Source organism: Cordyceps fumosorosea, assembly GCF_001636725.1.
Source record: "Cordyceps fumosorosea ARSEF 2679 chromosome Unknown scaffold_24, whole genome shotgun sequence".
NCBI lineage: Eukaryota > Fungi > Ascomycota > Sordariomycetes > Hypocreales > Cordycipitaceae > Cordyceps > Cordyceps fumosorosea.
In genome coordinates this window covers 120992-140685 of record NW_017387324.1, presented here as the reverse complement: position 1 = coordinate 140685, position 19694 = coordinate 120992, and the positions used below count along the sequence as shown (strand labels likewise).

General features: G+C 56.3%; 6 protein-coding genes across 6 annotated transcripts; 2 read left to right on the top strand and 4 right to left on the bottom strand.

The window, feature by feature from the left end:
• Positions 1-750: 750 nt before the first annotated feature.
• On the bottom strand, positions 751-2903 carry ISF_07773 (urea active transporter; the record flags this gene model as incomplete). Its single annotated transcript, XM_018851376.1, has 3 exons — positions 751-1054; positions 1110-2767; positions 2817-2903. The coding sequence occupies 3 exons, from the start codon at positions 2901-2903 to the stop codon at positions 751-753; spliced, it is 2049 nt and encodes a 682-aa protein (XP_018701392.1).
• Positions 2904-3815: 912 nt separating this feature from the next.
• Positions 3816-5639, bottom strand: ISF_07772 (hypothetical protein; the record flags this gene model as incomplete). The annotated part of the gene is made up of 1 exon (XM_018851375.1): positions 3816-5639. The coding sequence occupies one exon, from the start codon at positions 5637-5639 to the stop codon at positions 3816-3818; it is 1824 nt and encodes a 607-aa protein (XP_018701391.1).
• Positions 5640-6483: 844 nt separating this feature from the next.
• ISF_07771 (Protein kinase-like domain protein) lies at positions 6484-8120 on the top strand (the record flags this gene model as incomplete). Its single annotated transcript, XM_018851374.1, has 2 exons — positions 6484-6957; positions 7017-8120. The coding sequence occupies 2 exons, from the start codon at positions 6484-6486 to the stop codon at positions 8118-8120; spliced, it is 1578 nt and encodes a 525-aa protein (XP_018701390.1).
• A 525-nt stretch (positions 8121-8645) lies between these two features.
• ISF_07770 (Octanoyltransferase) lies at positions 8646-9530 on the bottom strand (the record flags this gene model as incomplete). Its single annotated transcript, XM_018851373.1, has 1 exon — positions 8646-9530. One exon carries the CDS (start codon positions 9528-9530, stop codon positions 8646-8648), a length of 885 nt encoding a protein of 294 aa, XP_018701389.1.
• A 3242-nt stretch (positions 9531-12772) lies between these two features.
• On the top strand, positions 12773-13647 carry ISF_07769 (Actin cortical patch SUR7/pH-response regulator PalI; the record flags this gene model as incomplete). Its single annotated transcript, XM_018851372.1, has 2 exons — positions 12773-13290; positions 13404-13647. The coding sequence occupies 2 exons, from the start codon at positions 12773-12775 to the stop codon at positions 13645-13647; spliced, it is 762 nt and encodes a 253-aa protein (XP_018701388.1).
• Positions 13648-14560: 913 nt separating this feature from the next.
• On the bottom strand, positions 14561-16568 carry ISF_07768 (polymyxin B resistance protein kinase; the record flags this gene model as incomplete). The annotated part of the gene is made up of 2 exons (XM_018851371.1): positions 14561-14974; positions 15030-16568. The coding sequence occupies 2 exons, from the start codon at positions 16566-16568 to the stop codon at positions 14561-14563; spliced, it is 1953 nt and encodes a 650-aa protein (XP_018701387.1).
• Positions 16569-19694: the final 3126 nt, after the last annotated feature.

Sequence of the window (19694 nt, the reverse complement as noted above, 5' to 3'; positions counted from 1 at the left end):
CCCGTGGGTGAGGAGAGTTGAAGTCGGGACACTCGGGTGGTCGGACGCGCTTTTCCTTCACGATGCTCGGCATACGGCGGGGCTTCTCAAGGTGTGTGCATCAGCTTTTTTTTATCACCACAACTGATAAGGCTTAGCCCGTAAGTCGCCATCGTAGATGGTATGACCATGGCAAGATGGGCCTATAGATTGGTCGTTATGGCGCAAGGTTCGACACAAGTGGGCCAATGAGCAATGGGATGGAAGGAAGGCGATGGACAGCGTGGGAGGTGATGAGTAGTCAATTTCATGCCTGCAAGATGCAAGACATCGATGATGGGCTTGACTAGCGTGGCGGCTGAGATCGCGGGCTGTGGCAAGATTAGCAGCGAGCTTGGGAATCAGGAGGGCTGGCGGAGGAGAAACAGGAAGATGGAGGAGGAAAGTGAGTCGAGAAGCTTATTTACCAAAATAGGCAGCTGGCCCTCAACAAAGAAGCCCGGTTGGCTAAGTGGTATAGCGTCTCACTAGTATTTATACGGTGAAATGAGAAGATCATGAGTTCGATTCTCATACTGGGCAACCAACTTTGGTTGCAATTCATTTTTGCTTCTCCTCGAATGAAACCATGCTGATGAAGTGAAAATACTTTTTGCATTTTGTCCCTGTCAGCTATTTCTCTTTTGCTGCTTGCTACTTGCTACAACCAATCGCCCAATTCCAGGCAGTCTTTATGATTGTAATCTACGCCCCCCCTAAGGGTCTTGACTGCTAAGCAGTGCTACCTTTCGTCGGCCCTTGCCCAACCGGCGTCGCAGATCCACTGCTCTCCTCCGCCTTGACTGCTTCACCATCAATGACCTGTCGCTTCGGCAGACGACCGCCCCGGAGCATCATCGTCGTCACCCTGATCAGCGTCTCGCGGCTCTCCCAGGCCGGGTACACGCCGACGGCGAGCAGCGAGAGGAAGATCCACGCGATGCCGACCGACACCCAGCCGGTGAAGAAGGACTTGGAGAAGATGTACCGCGAGCCGTACATGGGCATCGGCCAGAGGACAAGCAGCGAGACCGCCCTGGATCGTTGTTAGTATCAGGACAAAGCATAGAAAGGGGTCCAGAAAAACCTACAATATGGTGGTGACGGTGAGCGAGATCTTAAACGCACGCGACAGCTTCTCCTCCTCCTCCTCCTGGCTGGCCCGGGCCCGGCGCTCCGCCTCCCGCTGCGCCTCCTCGTCCAGCCCGGACGCCGCGATCAGCTCGCGGTCGTCCGCCTGCCGGATCAGGCCCATCGACTTCCAGTTGTACTTTTCGAAGCCGCCCACCACCGTCGCCGCCGTGATCATGACCAGCGGCGCGAACAGCGCCGTCACGTTGCCCGCCAGCATCGGCGTGTTGGACCCCGTGCACTCGATCGACAGCGCGCCGCACGACTTGCTCGCCGTCACCAGCCACGCCGCGATCGCGCACGCCGTGCCGAACACGGGCGACAGCGTCGCCGCCCACCGGTTCTGCCCGTCCCACAGCAGCGTCAGCGTCGCCGGGATGACCGCCGCGCTGATGAGCACGCCCATCAGCAGGTACAGGTAGCCCATCGAGATGCCGTTGAACCACAGCCCGACGGAGATGCAACAGATGATGGCCGCGTAGACCACCATGCACACGTGCGAGATCCAGATCAGGCTGCGGCCGCCGGCGTTGGGCCGGAAGTAGGTGCGGTACACGTCGTAGGTGAAGATGGATGAGGTGGCCACCAGCTCCGAGTTGAAGCTCGAGGTGACGGCCAGGAAGATCATGACCAGCGTGGCCGCGGCGCCGCCCTTGCCGAGCAGCGCGACCGCGGCGTACGGCAGCGCGAGACCGGCGGACACGTCCGCCTCGGTCATGCGCTCGGGGTAGGTCGGGAAGCGCGGGCTGGACTCGAGCGCGAGCGCGGCGAGGCCGAGCGTGGTGGCGGTGACGAGCGGGATGGGCAGCCAGGCGAGGCCGCCCATGACGTAGCCGGGCAGCGCGTGCGCCGGGTGCGCGGCGATGGCCTTGTTGAAGTAGCCGTTGTCGAGGAAGACGGTGCCGAAGTTGCCGACGATGTTGATGACGAAGAAGGTGACGCCGCCCGACGACCGCATCGTCAGGTAGCTGCCGCCCTCGTTGCCGGGCACCGGGTGGCGCTCCGCCGCGGCCACCAGCAGGTCGTACACCGCTCCCGGGCTGCCGAGCACGTCCGACGTCGCGTACGTGGTCAGCGCGAAGACGATGATGATGATGAGCACCACGAGCCCGTGGATGTAGTCGGTGATAAAGGTGGCCTTGAGGCCGCCGACAAAGGTGTAGGCGACGACGGGCACGGGCATGAGGAAGATGGCGGCGACGGCGTTGACTCCCGTCAGGGCGTTGATGGTGGCGGCGCCGCCGGCGATGAGCATCAGCGAGACGAGGACGTTGGTGGCGACGCCGTAGAGGATGAAGACGAAGTGGGTGACGGTGCCGTAGCGCGCCTTGACGGCCTCGAGGAAGGTGTGGGCGTTGGGGGCGCGCCGCTTGAGGGTGATGGCGAGCGTGGCGAAGAGCAGGATCTGCACGGTCGCGCCCGAGGCGTACCAGAAAGGGCCGGATACGCCGTAGCGGTAGCACACGCCGGAGCTCTGCAGCAGCGTCGCGGCCCAGGTCCACGAGGAGACGACGGCCGAGGCGACGAGTCCGGACTTGACGGTGCGGCCGGCCGTGGTGAACATCTCCGAGGTGACGACCTCGTTGTTGTAGCGCTTGAGGATGTGCGTGAGGGTGATCTGGGCATGTTAGAGGCGGTCGATGAGAGAAAAAAAGGGGATTCGTTACCATGAAGATGGCAAAGGCAAAGCCAACGCCGAGGACGATGCCGTAGCCATAGCCCTGGCTCAGCGCCGGAGGCACCGTCTGTGTCATTTTGGACGTCCTTTTACAATTTTACCACGAGCCAACTAAATCTGCGAACAAAAAATTAACTTTATTCAACAAGATGAGACACCATTTCTTATATATACGCCGCAGGCTGAAAGATAAGGTTCCTCCCGACCACGTCCCCCGGCCACTAACACGGCTTTTCCTTCAACAACCCAGCCACAAGACACCCTGGATAACCATCCCAAGAGCCGACATCGCCCGAAAAGAACCATACGACAAATAAACTCGAGCACCGTTTATCGGCCAACGACAAATCCCCCCCTTGCGGAGGATAAGATAACAGAGACAAGTCTGGGGTGGAGGAGCCTTGCGCTTCGTCGGCACATGTGGGGGGGCTGCCATTAACTTGGACTGGACTGATAAGGATTTTGGGTGATGCGACATGCATTGAATCAGCCCCAGCCACGAAAGCCCCGAAACAATTTGGAAAAGAAAAAAGAAACAAGACAATTGGACAATTTGGTGTTCTGATCCGCCATGTCCTTCGGGAATTTAAATCAACATGTGATGTGGCCGAGGATAAGAACCGCCGACAGGAGCACCACTTGCTGGGCCTCGAATGGCCAAGCTTCAAGGCGGTGGATCCTGGGGTTTCTTGGTTATCTCTGAGCGCTCTGATACGCGGAGATGGACAGGCAGACACAGCGTCCTGGGAAAAGCGACGGGACGAGCAGGGTTATGGACAGAAAGGGGGGAAAGTTTGCTGTTTTGAAAGAAACTCAAAGTTAACCAACGACGAGAAAAAACTGAAATAAATATCTATACAAAAAGGATGAAAAGATGCAGCGCTCAACGCGGCCTAGGTTAGTATGCAAGTTGGTGTAAGCTGGCTGATGGTAGGAGATCAAAGATTGTTGCACCTGGCGGGGGGAGGGCTGAGATACGACGAAAATTTCACCTCCTCTTGCGCTTTGTGCCTCGCGCGGGAGTCTTTGAGCCTTCAGAGCTAGTCGTCGCGCCTTTGGCCGCAGCGGCTCTCGTCGCGCCTTTCGCAGCAGTTCTCGTGCCTCGAACCGAAGTATTTGCGTCTTTGGCCGCTGTCCTGGCACCCTTGGCAGCCGTCTTTGCACTGGTTCCAGCCAGAGTCTTGGTGTCTTTAGCCGCCGTCCTTGTCGTGCCTTTAGCAGTAGCCTTTGCGCCTTGAGCCAAAGGCTTCGTCGTGCTTTTGGTAGCAGCCTTCACGCCTCGAACAGAAGTCTTGGTGTCTTTGACCGTCGTTCTTGTTGTGCCCTTGGCAGCAGCATTCACACCTCGAGCCAAAGGCTTCGCCGTGCCCTTAAGACCAGCCTTTGGGCCGCGAACCATAGACTTAGTAGTGTCTTTAGCTGCCGTCTTTGCACCTCGGGCTGCTGGCCTAATCCCCTTAGCCGTAGTCTTGCCCTTGCTTGCCGTCTGCTTTGCTGCCGCCGCTGCCTCGCGGGCACGACGCTCCTGCTCTTCCTTCTCTTCCTTCTCGGCCAGCTCCCTCTGCTGCTTTTCCTGCATCTTGAGAACCCTGGAGCTCCTCCGAGTTGGTTCCGCCGACGATTTGATCCTTCTCGCCGTAGTCTTGACCTTGGCGGCCGCTCTACTGTATCTCGGGGGCGGCTCCGTGGTCTTTCCCTCCCGCTTGAGCGTCTCATGCTCTTCCCTTTCTTGGACAAAGTCCTGCAGCCACCATGGAAAAAATTCCAGCGCCGACTTCTCCGGTGGCTTCGGGCCAAGGCGCTTGTACTCATCGCGTTCAAATGGCGATAAATCCTCCTCCAAGGCGTCCGCGTCATACTCCTCGAACTCTTCGGGTTCTGGAGACGGGCTCTCGTGGGGCCATTTCCAGCCCGGCCTTACTGATGGCCGGTGTAAGTCCCATTGAGGCTTCCACAGGCCTTGCTTCTCCCACTGTGCGCGCATGACTCTTTGGAGAGGTCGCGGCAGGTTGGCGCGGCTCATCTGTCGAGCCGTCAACCTGCTAGCGCGCTGTATTTCTTCAGCGAGGCAGAGGCTGAACTGGAACCAAGGGCGCGATGTGATGAAGGAGTCCCTCTCGCCGGCCGAGCTGTCGCGAGAAGGGTTACGGCGCGGGGGAGGGACTAGGTGTTCCCCACGCTTTAGCCCGCGGCGTAGAAGGACAGCTCGCCAGGCAGGATGAGTCTCGTCATGGGGTATGTCTTGTTTTGCCCATTCCCATTCCAATATTTTACCATCGTCGCCGCGAGTACAGCTGTGCCACGGAATTCCCTCAATGTGGTGGTCATCAGACTTGAGCGTACCCCAGTCGTCGTTCCATACGCCTAATGCCTGCCAGCGTTTTCTCACGGCGCTACGCGCAAGGAGATGGAGGCGATGTTCGTGGACATGAGATCTCAGTAAGTAGGTGAGCGGGGGATCGGGCCCAGGCACTTCGAAAGCGTTCTCTAAGTATTTCAATTGACCGCGGTGTTCTCCCCATATCTTCCTGCCGGCGTAGTAGTGCTGAATTGCGATTTCTGCCACCGTTTCGATCTCCTCGTCAGTGAGAGGCGCGTCCATAATTTTTTGAAGATCGCGGTCCGGCAAGTAGCCAGGGTCGAGGTCCGGGTCGTCCTCCGTCGATGACGCGTATGGCGGAGGAGACTCGGCATCAAAACGACCACGCTCTCTGGCGAGCAATGCTGAGTTGGCTTCCAAAGCCTCAAGGACCGGGACAGCGCTGGACTCGACTGCTCGTCGCAGGGTGCCTGGGTCTTCAAATAAGGCCATTGCAGGAAAGGGATGTCGCGATGTTGCGGTGGTGAGTTTGGCGAAAGGTTCTGTGGCCGGAATACCCCAATGGTGCCTATGTTAATAAAAACGCAACCGTCGAGGGGTTCAGGAGGTAGAAATGCATGTTGATGGCAGAGGGAAGAGCCTGAGACCCGAGCTGGCAGGCTTTGTGCAGTTGCTGCTTTGTTACCATGTCCTGCATGCACCAGCCACCAACCACCTACCTTCTTTATTGGCGCCGCGCCCCACCCCTTCCTGACGGGCTCGGCGCCTAGAGCTGGGCAGCAATTGGTATCTATTTTCATCTCACCATGCATGCAGCTTGCATCTCGTCACACGTCGAGCTGCCTTTCCGGCGCTTCCCCTCAGTAATAATGGTCGCTCCAGCCCAAACTCTAGGGCACCGCCGTGTCCATGTGTTCTCAAGCACTCGCCAGCACCCTCAACAAGACAAAGACGACGTTGTACGAAGCGCGCACGAGTTGCGATGGAGGCACAGGACAAGCCGCCACACGAACGCACCCTCTTCCACCTGATCCCCGTCAATGACAAGGCCCGTTCGGTTCTTGATGACGAAAGAAATCTCAAATTTGTCTCGTACTGCACACCAGCGCTTGGGCGCGCGAGGCTCGGCCTTGAAGTCGGCTATCACAACTCGCAAAGAGTTAGAGCGGAGCATATTGCAACACTCGGTCGTGAGGGTGACTTGGTCATCCACGATGATAGGGTGTCTAGAAAGCACCTTACGTTTGAAGTGTTGGGTCAGACCGCGCCTGCTATCTGTTTGAGAGTTCAACGACCTGTCACTGAAGAATCCGATGTCGCAGCAATGTTGCCCACAATGACTGAAGCTGCGAACGAATTAGAGAACCCGTTGATTCCCGTCACGGAGGCTCTCATTCTTGACTATCCAAGCAACTACATCCTCGAAATTGCTGGATACAGATTTCGGGTTAGCTGGTGCTTTCCAGCTACATTCAAGGGCGTGAGGGCAAAGATCATAGAGCAACACGCCCAGGCGCTTGAAGAAGCCCGCAATTATGTTCCAAGCAGCAGCAAGGAAACAATCCGCCCCACGACCACCCAGACACGTTACATCACAAGACACAAATCGAAGACAGCGCCGCCAGTGCAAGAGAACGCGGCCTACCGTACCCGGCTCGACGCTGGCTCGTTTGGCATGGTTTATTCAAGCGCGGACAGGGCAACCGGTCAATCAATAGCCGTGAAAGCCATCAACCTCTCAAAAGACAACATAGAGGAGGAAAGAGCTCAGGTCAACGCAGAGCTGAAATTACTGAACCGTTGTAATCACGTACGTATCCTACCGAGATTCTCGCCCTGGCACACCGCAGCGTCTAATGCTTGATGCAGGCTCACATCATCGAATTGCTAGGCTTTTCAGACTTGATGCGTGACGCGATCGACTGCTACATGCCTTTACGCGCAGGAAACCTGTTCGGCCTCGCCACAAAACGTAAACTTGTGGCCACGCCGCTGTACAGGCAGGTCCTTCGTCAGATTCTCAGCGCTCTGGACTTTCTCGAGGTGAATAGGATCTGCCACCGCGACGTGAAGCCGAACAACATCTTGTACGATGTCGTCGACTCGGAGAAGGGGCTCTACCACTTCCAGCTCGGCGACTTTGGCTCGGCGAGCTACGTCAACGCACCCAGGGCGGTGTGTGGCACGTGCATCTACTGGGCACCCGAAATCTCCAAGGGCGAGTACCAAGGCTTCGGCGTGGACATTTGGGCCCTGTACGTGAGCCTGGTGCACGTCCAGCAGGGCAGTGGCTGGCCCGGCCCTCCACCCACGCCGGCGGAGCAAGTACACGCGATGGTGCGCAGCAACGACTACTTCCCCGACTGGCGCGTAATGGCTAGGGAGGACCCGCGCTATCGGGCGACGGCGGCACAGTGCCTACTCGAATGGTTCAACGGCGATGGTCTGAGCCAGCCTGCGTCGCAGGTCTGCCCAATACCGGTCCTGGAAGGGGAGCTGCCGCTGCCGCGCTGGTCGATGCGCCACGGAGAATCTCTTCTCACTATGGAGCCGAGCGTCGCCGGTCCGTCCGCAGCCGACGGACATAAGGGTCACCCCGAAGTCAGCGCGCAGGACCGCCGCAAGGGCAAGCAGTCGGTGCGCAGACCCGCCGTCGCCGTCTCCGCCGCTGGTCCGACCGCGGCCGATGGACGTGAGGAACACTCCGGAGTCGCCGCACGGGACCGTCGCAAGGGAAAGCAGCCGGTGCGCAAAACCCGCGCACCCGTCGGCGCGGGCGACCGCAAGCGAAAGCTGGCCAGGCTGCGGTCCCCATCGCCTATGCAGTCAGTCGTCTGGGACTTCCCCTCGGCTGCGCAAAACGCGGCGGCTCTCCACCCATCGACCGTGCGCTCCATTGAGGACGTGGTCATGGGTGGGATGGAGGAGGACGTCATGTCAGTCGGGGGACATAACTTGCGGCCTCGACGCTGAGAAGCAAGGCGGGCCTTTTCCTTTTGAGTGCGTCCTTCCGCCTGCGTCCTTTTGTGTGCCTGCGTTTGTGTGTTGGTGCGTGTGCTGCTGGTACGGGCCAGAACGCAAGTCTGTTGTCAACGATCATGATGGTCCATTACATGCTAGATATGCGAAAAAGAAGATCGCCCTATATAAATGTGCGAACTCAAACATCTACACTTCTATGAAGCCTCTGCTGGACTCATTCCTGCTACAATTTTTGACGCGTCAACTCTCACAGCCTGTTAATTCTCCAAGGCAAGCCAGTGGCAGTTGAGAAGATAAAGAGCCAGGTCAACCCCCCATATCCCGTCATGTAGACATTGTCAGTCTCACCAACATCATTTTCGCAAGCTGTATTCATAGTAAACGCCGTAAATGAGTATGCTGTACAGATCTATGCCGGGGTATCTCATGACTGTAATCTTACAAAAGCCAGCCGTCCACCGTCCACCGTCCACCGTCCACCGTCCACCGTCCACCGTCCACCCGCTCACCCTCAGCTCACCCCTTGAGCAAGCCCTCCTCGAACCGCGCCGCCCACTCCTCCGCCAGCCCCTCCATATCCGTAGCCCACGCCTCCCTCCACTCCCTGCCCTCCCTGCCCGTCTCCGCCGCGACCGACGTCACCAGCTTCCCCTCCAAGCCGCACGGCACGAAGCGCGCCCACGGGTTGACCCCCTCGTCGTCGCCCGCCACCGGCACGTGCACGTTGAGCGCCACGCCCAGCGCGGTGACGTGCCGTCGATGGTGCACGCCCAGCGCCGCGATCTTGCGCTCCCGGCCCCCCGCAACCCACACCCCGGGCTCCTCCGGGTTGGTGTACGTGTCGAGGGCGAAGCGCGCGGCGAGCAGCGCGCGCGTGGCGTCCTCGAGGAGACGCGCGTACGAGGACACGCCGAGCCGGGCGGAGCGCATGTCCAGCACGGGCCAGAGGACGAGCTGCCCGGGGCCGTGGTAGGTGGTCAGCCCCCCGCGGCTGGTCTGCCGCACCGAGGGCGTGTACTGGTATCGAGACTTTGCGTGGTCGACGGTGAGCGGGCGGGCGAGGCGGGCGGCGGCGGCGGGCGAGGGCGCGGGCTGCCGCCGGCCGAGGGTGTAGGTGGGCAGCGCCTGGAAGCTGAGGAGCTGCGGACGGGGCGCGGGCGAGGAATCGCCGGCGGCCTTCCAGGCGAGGAAGCGCGCGCGGTGCTCTTCCTGCACGGCGGCGGCGAAGTCGTAGTGCACGAACGGCGGCGAGGAGGAGTGTGCGGGCTTGAGGTGGTGGTGCTGGAGGAGGGAGAGGGCGCGGCGGCCGGCGGCGACGGGAGGGGGTGGTCGTGATCGAGGAGATGAGGTGTGGAGGAGGAGCGATGGGCTTTGCGGCAGAAGCCGATGCGCTCGCTTCATGGCGCGCGGATGTGTGGTGTATGTCGGTGGAAGATGTGGTGGGAGAGCGAGTTGGAAATTGGCGACGTCAGAGTGGCTGCGTTTTTTCTTGGGGTCGCGCTTGGTCCACCGGCGGCCTGCGCCGGCTCAACGCTGAGATGGGTGCAGTGCAACAACGTGTACAATTTTAGTAAAAGACTGTCTTCTTTTGGCAATAAATCTCAAGTATCTTCGATTTCGCTCAATCAGCCAATCTTAGACATGCATGGATGGTTGTGCGTAGATACCATGTGGTATGTCCATTGCTCTGATGTAAGACCATTTGCCCTAAATTGGCCAATGTCCGCTGCAAAGATACGTAGGCTCTATGCTGTTAATCTAAAAGTGTGAAAAGAGAATGAAGCGTTGTATTCACTCTCATTTCGCCAACAGCAAACGCTTAAAGCAAAGGGGCTCCCGGGCGGAAAAACACAGATGGCCACAGTGCGCCTGTTGGTATAGGGTACGGTTGGTTATTGGCTGGCTCTCCGGCCCGGCACGGCCTCACCTACGCCATCATCTGATGCACATATGATGATCTAGATCTGGGACAATGAGAATTGGCGTCAAGGTCCCGCCGATACCTGACCGCCCGGGGACTTGGCTGATGAAGTCGCTGACATCAAAAGCAGACCCGGGGCTGCCGACTACGATGCGGGGAGGAGATGCGCAGGCTAGGAAAAGTTAAGCAGCGCACTTGCGCAAACACGGTACGGTGAAACCGTTCGTGGATCTACTTAGGCTGCGTCGTTGAATATTAACGTTTGGCTGACCGGGGATGAGAGAACGGGACGACGTCATATCTAGGCCTCTAGTGCGCAGGACAAGGTTTCCGACTCACAACTGGGAAGCCATCGACTGCAATGCTTCTCCGGGGTAAAGAGTCTGTGTACGAGTGTCTTTGTAAATAGTTTGGATTGGCTTTTATTACTTGGCGCGATGAATGTTCCGACTTTTAGAGGTAGAATAGGCCGCGGAGAATTGCAGGTGCCAAGAACGCTGAGCGTGGCTAAGCTCGGCATCGTGTGCCGTCGACTGCGGATCCATTTGTGGTGACATTTTTTTTCGGGGTGGTGCTGTGCCTCGATGCATGACGACAACTTTCTGGGGGTCTGTCGATTTTTTCTCGAGGGTCTTTTCCTTCTTCTTCTTTAAAGCGAGGCACGCGTTGATATGCGCCCAATGGAGAGTTGGCTTGGGTGGGCAGTGGCTCAGCTGGATGGACAGCTGCAGAGTGTGGCTTGAATGCCGGCACTTGAAGATGGGATATAAGTTGCCAAAAAAACCGACTTGTCGTCGTAATGACAGCCACCAAGATGCCACGTTGGGAGGCATACGTGGTGTCAGCCCAGAGGCGGGGAGGTGAGGTGGCTGACGGTAGAGGTCTGACGGGGGGGAGAGAAGCAGTCTGCTTGGACGTTATAGCAAGACGGAGAATAGAACTGTACATAGATTCACTTCTGCAGATAAATTTAGTTTGCTGCTGAATCGAGTAGAGGCGCAGTCGGACGATGGAGCAGGAATAGCTACCAGAGTGCAAGCTGGGATGGCCGGTCAGGCTTGGCACAGCAACGAGGTGAAATGGTACGCTGCACCTTGTAAGAGTGGCTTTGGTGGTGACCAAACTCCATGACATCACCGCACACCTGGTGCCAACATGGTTCCGTGGGTAGGAAGGCAAGCTTTGGCTTTGGCTTTGCGCTACCAAGTTATAAGTAAGTAATAAATGTGGCTGCTGGGGGATCCCGAGGTAGCGTGACCAGCTGGCTCTGGATTGGCAAGATTGATTTTTCCAGAAATCAACTGTGACGAGGGAACTGCGAGGAAATTTGCCTTGTCGGCTCTTACTTTGGTGCTTTGGTGGTACCTGTGAGCCTGTCTACCTCACCTACCGCCGAAGTAGCAAGGCCAAGGTCAGCGTTACCACCCTAGCTGACACGTTGGACTTGCAACTTGCCAACCAAGTTGAGCAGAGGAGATTATAAGTAGTTGGCTAGCTGGCTATTTTTTCCCTCTTCTCTTCCTGTGCCAATTCTTGTGCCCAGAGAACTGGGTGCCCTTGGGTTGGTCGCCGCGGCTCTGGTGTCGTCATCATCAGCTCCACAGCCCAGAAAGCAACCGCAGCAAAAGTTTAATACAGGCGATGCTTGCGGTGTCTTCTACGATACAGATCGTTCATCGCTTTCAATAAAAAAAATCAAGGTGAAGCACTTGAGAACTTGTTTCAGAATTGTGTGAAACTGTGAATTGAGTTGTCGCGTCGTTGTTTGGAAATTACATGTCATCCTGGGCAATTGGGGCTAGGGGTTATGGGGAGAGAGGGTGCTGTAATCTGGTACTGGCGATGGAGCTCTCCGATGACGCTAGGAGTCTTGGAATTCAAGAAAAATTTAAGCGGGAAAAAGAATAATTAAAGAAGCGCGCCAAATCAAGGAAATCCAGCACGCAGGTCCACCTGATGATGCCTGTTGCAGTTTAGCGGTACCGGCTTGCGCAGCTCGATCGAGTGGCTTGCCAGCGAACTTCAGGTTGGACATATGGACAAGTACACGCGGCGACCTACGGGGAGGCGGAATCAGTGAACACAATCAGTGGCAGCTGGAATAGAATATCAAGCCGACATAAAAACAACTGAAAAGTCTAGAAATAAAACGCAATTCATCATCTGGATGTACATCACCATTGTCGCCGGTTCGTTGCCACCGAACCCCCCTTCCCTACCTACCTGGCCACCCCAGGAGCTCCAAGGCTCCACACGCTAAAACATAAAGCTCACTGCACTGCACAGCAACTCCAGTACTAGTACCACTGCCACTGCCCACTGCCAACTCCAAGCTCATAAAAACAAAGCCTTCACCCTCCTGTTCCCTGGTCGTCTTCCCTCCTTCCTTTTTCCACCACCCATTCACATCGCCATTCACACACCTGGCTAGATCCCGTGAAACACAACACATTCTCATCCGTTGCCGTTTTACCTTTTGGCTTTCACCATGGCAAAGAGTAAGTCCTTCAATCCCTCAAACAACAACACCGTCTCTCGTTGCTCTTGCTGGCGGCGCGCGCCAATCGGGTCTGCGCCTATGACGCCAGAGCTCGGGTAGCTTGGGAGCTTTGTCGATTATGCAAACAAACACCACCTACGACAACCACAAATCACGACGACATCATGCCGACAATCCCAATGATGCGCTCCCTTTTTATCTCAATTCTCTGCGCTTCACCCAATGCGCCGAATAGCAACCCCCGCTAACCACCACCGTCCAGACGCCCCCCTCGGCCTCGTCGGCCTCATCCTTATGGGCACGTCCCTCCTCTTCCTCTTCTTCATCATCCTCGCCGGTGTCTCCACCTCAACGCCCTTCAACAAGACCTACTTCCTACGCGCCGACACCTCGGGCATCGACGGCGCCCACGACGTCTCCCAGTGGACCTACTTCTACGTCTGCGGCGAGGGCAACACCGATTGCGGCAAGGCCACCGCCGCGCTGCCCTTTGGTCACGCCTGGAACAGTAACGCCAATAACGTGCCCGCCGGCATCGCCGGCTCCCACTCCGGTACCAACAACAAGTTCTACCTGCTCTCCCGCTTCGGATGGGTCTTCCTGCTGCTCGCCCTCTTCTTCGGCACCCTCACCTTTTTCAGCAGCTTCCTGGCCTGCTGCGGTCGTCTGGGCTCGGCCATTGCTACCTTTGTCAGCTTCTTCGCCCTGCTCTGCCACGCCGTTGCCTCGTCTCTCCTCACGTACGTTTTTTTCACTCCTCCCTTTTTTTCCATTCTGTGCGAACGTGCTCGTGTAACCACACTGTCACAATCGTCGTCGTCATCCCATCAACGAGCTAACATGTGATTTCCAGTGCTACCTATGCCCTCGCCCAGAAGAAGTTCAAAGCCGACAACCGCAGCGCCAAGCTCGGCACCTATGGACTCGGCTTCCTCTGGGGCTCCTTTGCCGCCCTGCTCATCTCTGTCGTCGTCTTCTCTGCCGGTATTCGCAAGGACCGCAGCAACCCCAGCGCTGGCGGCGGTCGTGGTCGCTTCTGGCGCCGCAAGAGCACTCGCAGCTACGAGGGCCGCCGCGTCAAGGACGAGTACAGCTAAATGCATGCTCATCTACTTGAAAACTTGTATCGACGGTTCAGCATGCGCATATCCGAAACTATGCGTAACTGCTGGACGGTAATGTCAAGAGCACGATACAAACGCCAGCCACGAAAAACAACTAAAAACAACTAAAACTATAGAGTGATGACGCCTACCCACCTGGCGAGTCAAGCCCTGGACTGACGGATGCCGCCACCGTCATCTCGTGGCCTTGGCTGTTTGTTTTTTTCTCTTATTCCATTTACTCATGCACATACAAAGAGAGACGGTCGTATCAAATACCTACTTCGTTTCGGGGCGGAACACGTTGATGATTTCTTGTTTTAGCAATGTCCTTTTTTTTTCTGGGACGCAAATGACTGTCATTATTGTTATGAGAGAGTTAGCAGGACTTGTACGAGATGAGGGAGGGGTCTGGGCGTAACTATGACGACGGGGTCATGGAACGCCACGCCCAACCAAGTTGGATGTTTCATGGGGTTTTAATGAGGAGGTAATGGCAATGTACTATGAAGTCTACTATGATATAAAGATTCTTAAATTTTGAGGATTCAAGTGATTCAATAATGTCACAGCTTCTAACCTTAGAACTCTTCATGCTGAGGAATTTGGTGATTGAATCATGTCACAGAATCTAATCATCGACAGAAAACAGAGTCATGGTCATTGATATATGTATTAGCCTCTTTGCGCTCCTCTTGTATTCTCATGCGCCTATATATGACATGATTTCTACCAAAACAAAGAAAGGACAGGGAACAAAAAGGAAAAAGGAAAACCCGACCATGATGATGATGATGGTAATAAAAATGATCAAAAACGTGCCTAGAATGAGAAAAAGAGCTGAAAAAAAATCAACTTATCATGATGTCCCTTTGACTTGATGCATTCATCTTGATCCGCCTCTTCCTTACTCAGACGCCGGGCTATTGAGGGGACTGACCGTGTTGAGCGGCGCCGCGTGCAGAGCCGGCCGACCCTCTCCTGACACCGCCGTCTTCTCGCCGGCGACGCCGGCGCCGTCCGCTTTGCGCTGCAGCACGCCGCGGACCCATTCGGCGACCTCTTCGTCCTCAGTGCCGGAGTGAAGAGCCATGCGGCCGACGCGCGCTGCCACGCGCTCCGCTTCCTCGCCCTCATCCTCCTCGGCCTCCTCGGTAATCGTCACCGGCTTGGACAGGGACGCCAGCCACGCGTGCTTCAGCATGGCCGCGTACGTCGGCCGCTTCAGCGGCACCTTGTTGGTGCAGCCCCGTACAAAGTCCTGCGCCGTTTCCGAGTAGCCGTCGGTGGGCAGTGTGGGTGGTTCGCCTTCGACAATGGCCTGTTTGATGGGTTAGCATGCAATCTGTTAAGAGTAAATCTAGGTCACCACTTACGTTTAATTGACCAAAAATCGTCGACGAAACTTCCGGTGGATAAGGATATCGCCCCATGGCGCATTCAATCACCGTCAGGCCCAGGCTCCATACGTCACTCTGCACGCTGTACGTGCCGTCCGCGTTGCCCGACTGCGACATGGCGCCGCCCGATATCCGCTCCGGGGCCATGTAGCTCTGGCAGCCAATGTTGGTCTTGGCAATACTCGCCACGAGATTGCCGCTGACGCCAAAGTCGCAAATCTTGACCTGCCCCCGCGTATTGACGAGGATGTTGGTCGGCTTGACGTCGCGGTGGATGATGTTATGGTCGTCCTTGAGGCACTTGAGCCCGTGGACCGTCGCATTCGTAATCTTGCGCAGGATGCTCTCGGGAATTCCTCCTTCGTACAGCTTGTCGATGGACCCGCCGTCCATATACTCGATGCACATGTAGACGGCGCCTTCTTGGTAAAAAGCGCCGTAAAAGTCAATGATGTAGGGCGACACGCACTCGTGCAGGATAACAAGCTCCTTGAGGATCGTGGTGAACTTGGCGTCGTCCAGCTCCAGTCGAATCTCCTTCATGGCCATGAGCATGCCTGTGGTGCCGTCGCTGGGCTCACCGTTAGCGGCGGCGGCGGCATCTTCGTTCTCGGTGTCTTCGGAGCGCGCCTGGTGCGCCTTGAAGCCAGAAAGACCTTGGCCGAAGCGAGGGGCTTTGCGCTTGGTGTGGCGGACCTTATAGACGGTGCCATAGTTGCCTTTGCCGAGCTCGCTCACTGTTTCGACCTCGTCCAGCGAGATCTTGAATGTTTGTCCGTTGGCGAAGTTGACGCCTGACTTGGTAATGGTCGCCGCGCCGTCAAACGTGATCCAGCCCTTGTCCGCATCAATGTACTTCTTAAAGTCATCCAGCTTTGAGCTAGGGGTCGAAGTGCTTGTGCTAGTGCTGCTAGGAGCGCCGCTGCCCATGTCGGAGAATTTTGGGGCGTTGGCACGTCGCATGCTGGGTGCTGGGCTGGCGGGTGAGGCTCCGCCGGCGCCCATGTCGGGAAGCTTGAGGCCGGCGCCGCGGCGATCCATCAGGGACGGCCGCGTGACAGCCGGGGCCGAGTTGACATGCATAACGGGCCCAGGGCGGACCATGCCTGCGGGCATGCGCGGCACGAGACCGTTTGGACTGGCGCCCATGGGAGACATGGGACTGGCCGAGCCAGGGGAGCTGGCGTTGGAGCTGGCCAGCTTCATACGGTCCTGCTGGAGGCGCCGGGCCTTGGCCAGCACGTTGGCATCGAGGGCGCCCAATCGTCCAGCGAGGGGCCCGGAGGTGGGAGTTGCGAGGCGGGCGGGATTTCTGGCATCGTCGAGGAGACCGCGTGCCGTCGAGCTTGTGTTCCGGCCGGGGGGATCCGAGACGGACCGCAGAGACGGGACTCGCTTTGGAGGGGCGGCGTCTGTGTTACCATCGTTGGTGAGGGTTTGCTCTTGCTTGGAGGGTAGGTCGGGAACTTGATCGTCCATCGACGGGCGCCGCTCCGTCTCTGGCGTGTCTGCCATGGTTTCTCGATTTATTCGTGTCGTAGTCTTTGCTGCATGTGCAGGCCGTTGGGCTGCGAGCTGGCTGAGAGCGGCGATTTGGAAGGTGGGGTTAAACACCACCGCGTCTTGATTGAGGAGAGAATAGAAGAGGGAGCGGGAGGGCACAGAGTCCTCCGTTAGCTAGCGCGGCGGCATGTGGTGATTGCGTTGGATATGGCGACTTGTTTTTTTTTTCTATATATGGGCGAAGAGAAAAGGCTCGTCTTCAGTGTGCGAGGCGACTCGTCCGTGTCGTGGGAGGCCGCGGCCAAAGGGTGGGATGTGCAATGCACGCCGGGGGTCGCACAGCTCGAGTCGGGCGTCTGATAGGGCGGCGTACTGGGCAGCAATGGAGATGCTTTCCTCTTTGGTCGATTCGGGAGTGATGGAGGACGAGAATTGGCGTTTCGGGCGAGAAGGTTTGTTGCTGTTTTGAGGTAACCTCTGTCGGGTGTGAGGGAGACGGAGAGAAGAGGGGGGGTTATGCTTGTCGGGAAAAAAACCACCAAGAGGAAAAAGACTAGGAGAAAAAAAAATAGAGAAATAGAAAAAGAAGGGGCTTTGCTACCTCGAAATGGTACCTTTGGCCCAACTATTGCCTTAGTTATCTCATTGAGAGGGGCTTTTTTGGACGAGGAAGGAGCCAAGGAGGGGCGTACCGGAGTATTGGGCGCAGTGGGGGCGCAGTTAGGCAAGGTACAAGGCAAGGTACACGCAGTCGGCAAGGTACAAGGCAAAGCATCGATTAATAAAGATTGGCAAACGTAAAACAGTAGCGGACTTTATGGAACGGTTGAAATGGGTTAACGGGGTGTTTGACGTATCTATTATACGCTGTTTCTACACCGTTACGCGGCGAGCTGCGCCGTCTGTACTCCGTAGGTACTTAAGAATATGCAGGAAAGCAGGTACCGGGTACCTCACCTTGATCACCATGGCAAACCTCGAATGTGCAATTTGACTGAGACTGATACAAACTGTCCTCACCATGAGACCAAATGCCCTCACCGCAAAACGTACATGTCTAAAACCGACCCAGGCTCTTACATCTCTTCTCTCTTCTCTCTCTCCCCGAATCTTCAGTAGCGTCAGGCACCAGTGACCAACGCTCTCAGAGTCTCCCAAGCCAGCCTCATGTGGGACGTGGCTTATCCTGCAATTTCGTAGCACGAGATTTTTTCACCAGTCATCATTATCCTCTCTTCGAATTTTTGACCTTGATAACATCATCGATTCTCTCCTTTCATTTCATTTTACGATTTCCTTTCGTCCCGTCCTCGCATATCCTCTTCCCCTTTCAAGCACCCCATCCGCGCATCACTGCTATCGTCTACGTCATGGCGTGGCTCAGCGCTCGCTGCCATTGGCCAACGACACGTTCTGTTTTATCACACATCACAAAAAAAAAAAGTCCATCGGTCGTTTGGCCAGCAGGTAACATCTCTCCGCTCTGTCATCTTGTTTCGGCGGCGGGGTGTTTTAGCTCACGCGACTTTGGACGAATCACGCTGGTCGTGTGCCCTTTCGCCTTTGCATCTTCACTTCGCACAGGTCCTACTGTAGCTGATGCCAAGCGGACTGCTCGCGGCCGGCCCGAAAGCTGCTCGATCAGATAAACTTGTGCCCATGGTGCAGGTAACCAAGACTGCCAGAGAATTAGAAACCCTCCACCCCATGTCGTGTGTCGTACAAACATGCTGCCAATGCCGCTCACACGACCGTCAAGGACTCGACGCCGTACGGTAGGATTCGTCAGCTTGCCACATCACCCGTGTCTGCACACCTAAGACGGCCTGAAGCAAATGGTAGAACATCATGGCAGCCCCTGTCCAACTCTCCTCTCGGCACATCTGCCACAATGCACAAGATCTAGCGCGGTCATCAGATGACGAGTTCTGGGCCCAATAGTTATCGCGGGGACGGTGCAAGCTATACCGACTCTGAATTAAGCATGTCGGCGTATCGATACCATAGATGCGCACAGGTGCGTACATATTTGCATCGAATCTGCAGGAATGCCAATCATGCGGCGCCGATGCCAAACGTAAAGTTGCAACTCGTCCTGAAATGGACGTTGTTGCGGTGCAACCCCATGCATGATGCAGTCGCATGGATCACGCAATTGTAGCAGCATGTCACTCAAACGATGCCGACCAAACGAAGCATATATATCGGTCTTGGGATATGGAGGTATACGTATCATGAAGTATAATATCGCTTGCGTGATGTGTTGCTGGGTACGGAACTGCAATGGAGACTTGGAACATGCCATCTCGAAAGCTTGCCACGGTAACGTTGGCATATCTCTTTTTGCCACATCCCAATTAACGAGTTACAGTGACTTGTGATAGAGTAGACATGGGCGCATTTCCCATCGCCCATGCAACAACTCACACGCAGCAGCATACGTATGGCGATGGAGTGGTCAACTGCACAATCCTAGACCTGCGCATGCCGAGTTCTGTTTTGGAAGGCCGCAGCTTTCCGGACATACGATACATCTCGTATATATGAACTCACCGAGCAAGCCTTCACATACCTTTTCCCTTCATTATGTGGCGTACTGCAAAGCGTTCACTTCTGAGCGCCGACTAAAGGCCCAGGCCGGAGAGAAGAATGTGGATTGTTAACAGAATGCTAGCTAACGATGGGAAAAATTGTCTGATATGCGTAATCAGTGCAGAGAAAGACTCAGACGTCGCCTCAATTTTTGCGATAGCCTGGGGCGAGACATCCCGAACGGTCAGCATGAACAGGAAGAGTAAGGGGATTAGGAACCCTACCGTATGCATCGAGGAACATGTTCTACCAAAATGGCAATAGAGAGGGAACTACTCGGAGGCCTCATGCGCTCCTTTATTTTCAAGATCTGGCCCAAGATCTAGCCTGTGGTCCAAAGTACGACCAGCAGTTTGTCCCACCTGCTCGAGCGTACATGCAGCAATCCGCGCTTTCTCCTTCCTTCCTTTCATATTGCTCATAACTCGACCGCATACAATATTCACCGGCTCAGTTCCTCAATGGAGCACATCATGTAAAGAGGCCGCCAAGATGGCGGGGTCGGCCGATCCAGCAGTGCCAAGCTCACGTATCCATGCGGTCGAG